The sequence below is a fragment of the Gobius niger genome (assembly GCF_951799975.1).
Source record: "Gobius niger genome assembly, chromosome: 9".
NCBI classification, from domain to species: Eukaryota; Metazoa; Chordata; class Actinopteri; order Gobiiformes; family Gobiidae; genus Gobius; species Gobius niger.
This window is the reverse complement of record NC_136860.1, coordinates 25,171,344-25,181,110: the sequence shown is the minus strand read 5'-3', so window position 1 is coordinate 25,181,110 and position 9,767 is coordinate 25,171,344. Positions and strand designations below refer to the sequence as shown.

Genomic DNA, 9,767 nt, shown 5'->3' with positions numbered 1-9,767 from the left:
GCTGGGCGACACTTTAGCTTACAGCACGGTAATAGCATGGTAATAGGGAGGGAATAGCACGGTAGTTAGGAATGCAATTTGCAGCCATTTCCATATCATTACAAATAATAATTTACAGTGTTCATACTGGTTTATGGTTGTATAATCACATATGAAATAAAATAGGTCTGTGTCTAGTTTCCATGAGTGTAATGACTATAATTGCCATGTTAAAGCAGTACTAAGTAACTTGTATACCTTAATAAATCCTTTTTGTAGTCCCTCTGGGGGTAATACAAGTGTTGATGGGATGATTGGGGGGTAGTTTATCTCCCCCTGGTGTCTCTGGCCAGAAAACCACAATAGCAACTTGGCTGCCACCGGGTAGGTGTCACCAATACACACTAATGGAATCACAAAGAAGAAGCTAACAGGCTAACGGGCAAAGCTAACTGTGGGCTAGCGCCACTTAAACAGTGTTTACAGCCAAGTTTGGGTTAAAAAAATTATCTCCATTGTGTAACTGGATGTACAACATCCCTCTCTTCCTTTGTCTTTTCTGTCAACGTAGTATTTACTCTCACGGACAATTAATGAGTTAAAAAACACAAACGCAACATGCTACGACACCTGCAGTGGCGCTTATGGCCTCTAGGGGCATGAGTTACTTAGTACTGCTTTAATACACTTCTAGGTATTTCCATCGTGTTACCATGCTTTTACTGCAATATAAAGTATAGCCTTACCAAGAACTAAATTGAGAATGCTTTACTTCCCAGTCTGTGATATGGTCCTGATCCATGCACTCATTTTCATAAGTTACTGAATCCCTTAAATGCAGTATTGCTACACTAGTCCATCCGTACGCCCCCCCAACAAGACAAGCTTAAAATATTTTACAGGTAATCCGAGTGAGGTCAGTGCAAATGAAATGTATAGAAGCAGTAGGTCCTACATAGGTAAAGTGACACTGTTGGGTTGATAGTGGCATGATAAGATAAGGTGTATACAATGTGTTAGTATTGCAACAGCGGTTTAGGAGTGTACAAAATCTTTTTTAAAAATCACAACAGGAGGATAATACTGAGGGCGGAGATAAGAAGAAAACAGATTCTGCGGTAAAAAGAAAGTGTGTTGATACTAAATGTACAAAGAAGGTCGAAAAACACAATCACAGAAGAGGGAAATATGATGTGGGAGAGTCAGGAGTAGACCCTGCGAGTGTCATAAGGTCAGTGTTCACTTCTCAAATAACATTTACAGAATATATATAATATTTACTGTATATAGTTATATACATACAGAAAAAAAAGGTCTTCCTCAAAGAAACAAACAATTTAACAGTAGGTCTGCGATGATTCAACAACAAAAACAATCAAAGAGAGCTGAAAAGCCGCATCATTGTCCTATTTACAGATAAACCTTTACCTCCTTATAAAAATACGACCCCATTGTTTTTATCAACAGTGTGGAGACTTTATTGAAACACCTTAAGCTCCCGGTGTTAGCCCAGAATCTTTTCACTGGCGAACTGTGCTTACTCAACCCCTGTTGTCATTAACATGTCGCTGTAGAGTTTACTCACTTGAGAGTGAATGGAAGGGGGGAAAAAGCATAGTGTACAATGGTCAGATGTGATTGATATGCTGCTTTTTGTTTCCAGATACCAAGATACCAACGGTCATTTCCGTCGACAATGTATGAAAATGTCTATGATGATGGGTAGTTCCGACGACTGAGAGCCAATAATGCATGTGACTAATCAAAATGTATAAAAACAAACACATAATAAAACATATCAGCTGAAAAGAAGAGTCCCATTTCGAAATCCCCCAAGACCACACACTGTTTGCCGACATTCTTCATTATATTGCTCGCCACACACACTTTGTCTTTCGTCTGTCGATTTACCAGTTAAAACAACCCCATGACAAATCCCTTCAGCCAAGTTTTGATTACACTGTAGTACAATCGTATGGTGACCTTTTAGATGGTAAATATCTTGTGCAAAAAGCAAAGACGAAGATGTACTTTTAGGTCTTGTTTCATGAATATGCTAATCTTGGATAGACCCAAAGTTATTATGTTTGCCTATCCTCCTACACACATACTGTATATAGTTTCAACACAGAGATTTCAAATGCAGGTAGAATGAGCTTATGCTTCAGAGAGAGAGAAAAAAAAGATCAATAAAGCAGGTGTTCATGGTTGCATCTTCATGAATTTAAAGAGGACAGTGCAAAAAAAGAAAAAAAAAAAGAAAAAAAAAAAACATAACAAACTATGAAGAAGTAATCTGCAGTTCCATTTTGCCAAAGAAATGTATTTTTACATTCTTGGACCGCTGATCATAATTCCGCCAGCCAGATTGCTCGGTTATTTTTTTTTTGCAATTTTCACCGTGTGAGCTGCCAAAATCCCGGTGTGCTACAAACTATTCTGCCTTCGCATTTGAAGAGAAAATAAAAAAATGGCAATCAAGCTTGTGTCGCTCGCCCTCTTACAGTGCATTCGTTCCCCTCGTGAGTTTTTGTACATTGATGCATGAGTCTGGTAACATTTGTGGAATGCTAATACATTAGCGTTAACCACAGCACCGGATTAAAACGCACTGGCTTGTCACTGGGGGTTTCTCGCGGCTCGTGCACCGACCAGGGGGGAAAATCTCGGCTAACGTGATTTCCCCATAGAACTACAAAGGGAAAGTGGGTGGATTAGCATTGAAAAAGCTAAAACGCCCCTTGTGACGCTGGATGTGAGTTTCTCCTTGGTGAAGTGGGTTTATTTGTTCATACAGATGCACTATAGGTATTTTGGGTGACTCTTCAGTGCTGTTATGGCATTTGAATGTACGACCAAAAAGGCACTTATACAATGGAAATGGTACTACTGGCTCATCTAAACGTCAGACCATGAGAGTCATATAGAAGACATTTCAAAATAATTATTAACTTTGAAGATTCAGACGTTTTAGGCTATTGTCTATAGTCTATACAGTACATATGAGGGCGTGAGGCCAATAATAGAAGATCTTTTATCAAAGCTCTGACCAGTAATCAGATCCTCAGACTTCGAGCCTTCAGCGCTACATTAGAGATAATTATAATCCCTAAATTTCTTCATTCTTTACTGTATTAATGCAGTTTGGTGGCACTATCACCTTTACCATTGCAATACCATTCCCACGTCTTTACACGAAATGTTCCAAGCTGCACATTTCATTGTCTCTTTAAATTTCACAGCACTCATCCGTCCTCTCTTATACAAGCTGTATGTTTTTATGGCACAAGCTGTAGCCAGTTGTGTCTCAGCTGGAGCTCGAGTGGGTGATAATTATTTCCCATAAACCCAAAGGAGAAAGTGCTGCACCGAGGGACCATCTGTGCTCCGGACTCAATCATCAACTGTGCGATTCTCAACCCAGGCGAGTTCAACAACAAAACATGTACGAACTGGCCAGCCCCGAGCGCACCTGATGCTCCTCATAAACATCACTATCCAAACAAATCACTGAACAATATGAAATGAATTGACATTGCGTTCAGTGTAATCATAGCATCAGTGTTTACTATGGAATTTGACCTTTTTCCTATACCTGACATGCAGGTATTTGCGTATTGCGAGTCAAATTTTTAATTCTCAATATAGAAAACTACTGACGCTCTTGGATAATAATTTTCTATAATGAGATACGAAGCTGTACCACATATTCACATAAACAAAAGTGTTAAAATCCTTTGTCCTGGTGATTGGTAAGAACAATATGGAGGAGGAACTGACAGCTTTTGGAGTAAAATATCTTATAAATAAATGAACAAAAGAAACAAAATGCGTATCTTGGTCTTTTGTACTTTTTCAAAGCAGCTTGGTCCACCAGACTTCCATACAGGATTATGTGATAATGACATATAATAGTGCTATTTACAACTATTACTTGCAGCAGTGCTTCTTTCTTAGCTTGATGTGTGCTCTTAGCTATTCAAGTCCAGTGTTAGACAAGGTGACGATGGCAATGATCCCTGATGCTTTTAGAACAACATAAACAGTCTGCACCACTGGTAAATCCCTTTAGTCCTAGTGTGTGGTCCGGCTGAGGAGTTGTAGGGTGGTGAGAAGCTGGATCCTGCGCGCAGACAAAGACGACTGAGCAAGGCATAAGGTCTGTCTTCTTTTTTTAATCCCAAACTCATAGGACACTCTGCACCCGGAGCAGTGCAGCAAAGAGCTTTCCGTAAACCTGTTGTGACATTTACTTTCCCGCTGACCCTCTCACAGCGACACCCCAACTGCCATTATCCCCACCATGTCTCCAACACAAGGTCACAGCAGCCTCTCCTTCAGAATATATTTCATAGAGCAGCAGCAGCAGCCTTATCTGGCAGTGTGGATGTATATACTTGTAAACTAATGTGCAGTTATTTTTTTAGTGTGACGGCTCAGCTAGATGTGTAAGCATGTGTGATATGTGCCGAGATTGATAAATGCTTGAAGTCCATTACTGGTGCGGAAGCATGGAAGATGCATGAAGAGGAGGCATGCAAAACACATAAGCTTCATAAGTAGATTTGTTGGGGAGACACAAAACGATGAGGTAAATGAAACAACCGCACACAAGCACATATTGCTATATGGACAGGTAATGTCAGGAGAGTATGTTGGGTGTGCTTAAGTACTGAAGTTCAACAATATGATTCAAAAAAATCATGAATCAAATAAAATGTCATTCACAGCCTGTATACAGCGACCCTTCAAGGTCATGGGCATATCTCCCAGTTCACGTTCTTTTATAAAACTTTCTAAATGGTTAAAATGGAGTCTGTGTCAAAAGCCAGTTAGAAATGGTTATTCGGATTCTGGTGAAAAAGCCAGAACTTCACATGGTAATAAAAGATTTGTGATCAGAAATGACACAAGTGTTCAGAGGGGTGAGTTTTCCGATGTACAGAAACACTGTGGACATGAGTGGACAGTCTGAGCGAGGAATCTCCAGCCTGTCTGTGTCTGTGCTACAGTGGGACTACACCACAGTGTTCCTCTGTCTGTACGGGGGCGGGGGCAGCACGTTGCCTGCCTTCATGGCCGCCTCTGAGAGGTACTCCTGGTTCTCGGCCACAGCGGGGCGGATACGTCCGTTCTGTCGGTAAAAGAAACGCGTGCTGCAGTCCTGCAGATACTCCGGGTTGTGCACAGTAGATTTTGGGGGGAGACTGTGCTGCCAGTATTCAGGATTGTCAAAATTGGCCTTCTTGGCTTTTTTATCAAACATTATGGTGCTGGTGGTGCCTGAGTGTAGAGTGTGTCCTGAATGGGCAGGGTGCAGTGTGTGAGAGGGGTAGGAGGTGAGGGGGAGGTGACCAGGGGGCAACACGTATCCACTGGACGACACTGTGTGACTGGACGTTGAGGGAACCACTGTTTGAGAAACAGTCTGTGGAGCTGAGGCTCCTGCCACAGAGATGGCTCCAGCCAATCCGTTCTTGTCCCCAGGGTTCAGAAAGGTGTTCAGATACAGAGGCTCATTCACATACTCCTCTTCTGTGGTGGGGGGCTGGCTCTTTGGGACAGTTCCACCAACCACATGCAGCGTGTGGCAGGTTGCTCCATCCATCACAGCATGGGCATCTCCATTCCTCCGACGGGTCACAAAAGGATTCTCTTCCACAGGGTTTACATAGTCTACAGGCAGAAGGAAAGAAGATGCTAGTCAACAGTTTTACAATAGTTTGAAAAACTACATCAAGATGAAGTGCTCTGCTCACCTGTGCAGTGCTTGTCTCTCTTTGTGTTATGCTCCTTCTCTGCTTTAGCGGCTCGTTCTGCTAAAAGACCAGTGGGGTCTGCACTGTAGCGCTGTGCACTGCCATCATCTCCTTCACAAACAAACAAGATTCATATTTTTTCCCTATGTTTAGGACTATGGGGGTATATCGTTTTCCCTGCATTGTACCTTGTGCTGCAGTGTTGACAGTGAGGATGCTGGACCTTGGAGAAGCTTGTTTCCTGAGCGTCCCGTTACAGCGCGGGTCGTCCTGACTGCTCCGGGGGAAGCCTCCCTGCACCACTGCCTGTACCGCTGGGCCCATGTCTTGTCCCAACTGACACCCGCCTGCTGACGGAGCCCCAGGCACCACTCTGGGCATAGAGGCCAGCATGCCCTCCATATTGAAGCTGGGGTCCTGGTACACATACTGGCTCTGAGGGTGCAGAGAAGCATCATCATATTTGTGGATTCATTTTAAACTTCATTACGCAATTATTCATTATCAAAAACACAATGAAAAAAAATGCACACATTCATGGAAACATTTGTTTGGATTTATATAGAAGTAATTTAACGAGGTAGTGGTGTTGCCACATTATCGTTGTGAAGGGGTTTGAGCACCCAAATGATCCCAGGGCTCTGCCCAGGCGCACAGGCTGAGGGGTCTGTGGAAAAAGTGGATAACGGATAAGCGTAAGAAGATGGATGGATGGTGTTCATAAATAGAGTCATCATTGAGTCCCGCGAAAGGTCCAACCACAGGGGGTTTCCTCTCTTCACTCAATCACACATTTCACACATAGTCACACTATGGCAACCTTCTTTCTGTCAGGGCTTTATTTTAATACTCTTATTCACAATTCATGACAGTCGTCATCCTCATTTTAAATGATTCATCCCCCGGGCTCTCTGTAGGAGTAAAACTCTTTGTAAAAGAATTTAACAATATGAACTACAAATTACAATATTCCAGTGGAAAGAGAAGAATCAAGCTGGTTAGCCCTGTTATTTATCTGTTCTATTCAAATACAGCAGGTAGGGGAGATACATAGCAGTGGCAAACAATGTTGTGACAGCATGACTGCCAAGGACAATTTAATTAAAAGAGTTTTAATTAAAAGGCTCCGTGCGGCTGTGGTCTTTGAGAGGCAGTATCAGCCTGGGCCTGCTGTGTGCGTTTGTGCTCTTGCTTCCAACTCCAAAGTGTGTTAAGAAGCTGGCTGGGTGCTTTATTCTGCCGCTCTTCTTATTTATCAACAGCGGTGTGTTTTCCCTTGTATATTGGCCCACGCAGTGCTGGGGCGTCCCGCGGTCATACTGATCAAACCACACAGTCATTGTTATTTTAGGAACACACGACTGTCAGGATGGCACAGTGGTCCATACGTGGTACCAAACCCACCCATGTCCAAAGATATTTTGACTTTCAAAAGCACAGTCATAAAACGTCATCTTTCCTTGTTAATTACTTACTCCAATTATTCGAAAGTCTGTGTTCCTTGTGACATTGTAATTCAAGAGCATGTATTTTAGCATTCATTAATACTGATAGGCTGTTTTGACTGCTTGATATCACCTAAATTTAAAAACAAAATGTGTGTCTATGAGGTACCCGGGCAGAGAAACTCACGGGTGGATACGAGAACAAAAAAAATGTTTGAGTTGCCTGGTTTTTGTGCGGGATTCAAATCAAAAGTAGAAACATCTGAACTAGGATTCTGGGTGAAAATCTCCCAAATGTAAAAAGGCAATTATCACGGTTTTACAATGGAAAGGGAGCACAAAAACAGTGTGTGCTCGGATCGCGCAGAATTGAATTGCGGAAAGAAAGAAAAAAAAGCGATGTGAGGTTTTTAGATCTCAATCTTTTGTACCAGGCTAAAGCTGGTACACGCTGCGCAAACTCATTGGCACATCACTTAAGAGGCTATCTACATGATGACTACGACTTGCACTGACTTTAGATCATCCTTCTCCCATTATGCCTCAGCGCACCCTCCCCGCTGTGGCTCTCAGATGGAAATACTAATAGAAAAACGTGATCTTAGTTTGGGAAGTTTAATAGGTGCAAAAACATCTATCTCTGTGTCATTTCTTTTAGGTATCAATATATACATACATCAGGACTCCAGAATGACCACTTTAAGTAGTACTAATACCTTGCAGGGGTCCATGCGTGTGCGGGGTGGATATGCCAGAGGGGGGAACCCGTGTGGGACCAGGTACTCCTCTGCGTCCATCAGCTCCTCCAGCTCCTCCTCCTCCAACAGGCTCTGGAACAACTTACTGTCGCTGGGACCGGGCAGCTTCATCCGGTCGTCGCCCTGAAGACAGCGGGTCAGGGGCGGTTCAGTACTTATTAATAAAGAATGATGTCTGAACAGAGCGAGGGAGTTACAGGCCAAGTTAGCGGCATTAAATGGCGGGGGGGAATAATACAAAAAAATGCGTTGTTTGTGTTTGTGTTTGGGTTAGAAAGGGTAAAAGTCGGCGGACTGGTTTTCATACTGCAAGGTTAAAAGTGTTAGCAAGCAATGAATAATGACTATTAAACTTTTTTTTTATCATAGCAAAACACTGTATAGACACATCTTTTACATTGTATACTAATACATATAGAGTATATTTGACTATTTAAAATCATGGCTGAACTTTACCTGAATGACCAGGTATCTCTGAGGGTCCCGAGCCATCCGAGTGAACTCCGCTGCCAGCTCCTTGAACTTTGGTCGACTGTCTGCATCGATCATCCAACCTGAAACACACACATGTTAGTTTACAGACATTAAAGGCATAAATATATGCAGAAAGAGACAAATCATGTTATTAAGTGATCACACTTTCAAGCAGCAATGTGCAGATAGTCACAGCTCAGGGCTCAGGTCTTTGAAGCAGATCTCGTTTTGCAGGTAGTGGTAGTTGACCATTCTGGCTTGTAAGTAAGTAAGTGCTTTATTTGTCATTGTACAAGCGTACAACAAATTATTGTCCAAGTGTTAGTCCTGAGCCGCTGCGACTGAGCTGCTGCGACTGAGCTGCTGCGACTGAGCTGCTGCGACTGAGCTGCTGCGACTGAGCTGCTGCGACTGAGCCGCGCTGCCATTGTGGGTCGACCTGACTAGCATGTTTTTGGAGGTCGGGGAAACCATAGCACCCGGAGGAAACTTGGCTGGCTGCCTTCAGTCTCCTCTGATCCTCTGAAACGGTGCACAGCCTCCTGGGTTTGTCTTTGTTTCAGAGCGTGGTGTCCTGCACTGGTCCATCTCCTGCTTCCTCTTGCTCCAGCGCAGTTCCTTCCGCTCCACAACAGTCTTTCTGGAAAGAGCCTAGTTTATTCTCCAGTGAACGTCCAATAGCCAGAACAGTTGCTTAACTGTGAGTCTCGCCTGGATACCTCCATGTTTGTCCCTTTTTTGTTTCCTGTAGCTCCTCTTGTTTCACCTCCACTGTGCTGCAGGTGTGGGGGGCTCCCGGTGCCTCTTGTAACACTTTTATACAAGATTCCTCAGATGACATTGTATGCATTTTTTGGATTAAAAAAGTGAAATCAATCGTAACTAAAATGCATAATCTAAGGAAAAATGAATAAATAATGCAATAGAAGATATGTGTTGCTTGTGTGGGATGCTGAAGGCTTTGCGGGTGAGATGGGTAGTTTATAGTGTATTGACAAGAGAGGGTAATAAAGACTTTCTCAGCTGCTCTTACTGTGGTACTGTTTTAGTACAGCTGTATTTCTCAACCTATCTTTCTATGAGTATAAAGGACAATGCTACCAAGAAACATAATTACTCATTTAGACTTGATAAGGGAAAAGGAAGTCACATTAAAAATCTCCTGGCTGGTTCATAATTAGAATAAATAAATAACAGTTTCAAGCTCACCCACACCCTGCCATCCTGTGTGCCACTATTTTCTACCATTAAGTAATACAAACAGGGACTTGATGTCTGTTATTCTCAGATCCGGGTGCCTTTGGGTGTTGTAATGACTCCAGTTTGAAGACAAATACTGTTTTATCAGTGGA

General features: G+C 42.7%; 1 protein-coding gene across 2 annotated transcripts in view; it reads right to left on the bottom strand.

Annotated features, from left to right (window-relative positions):
• Positions 1-3,627: 3,627 nt before the first annotated feature.
• erbb4b (erb-b2 receptor tyrosine kinase 4b) overlaps positions 3,628-9,767 on the bottom strand; it is a 270,958-nt gene continuing 264,818 nt past the window's right edge. For both annotated transcript variants that reach the window (XM_079563351.1, XM_079563352.1), the window contains exons 24-28: positions 8,398-8,495; positions 7,900-8,064; positions 5,927-6,173; positions 5,739-5,849; positions 3,628-5,655 (exon numbers count right to left, since the gene is read on the bottom strand). In XM_079563351.1, the coding sequence (XP_079419477.1) occupies positions 4,997-5,655; positions 5,739-5,849; positions 5,927-6,173; positions 7,900-8,064; positions 8,398-8,495 (1,280 nt within the window). In that variant the 3' untranslated portion in view covers positions 3,628-4,996. The remainder of the gene's footprint in view (positions 5,656-5,738; positions 5,850-5,926; positions 6,174-7,899; positions 8,065-8,397; positions 8,496-9,767) is intronic.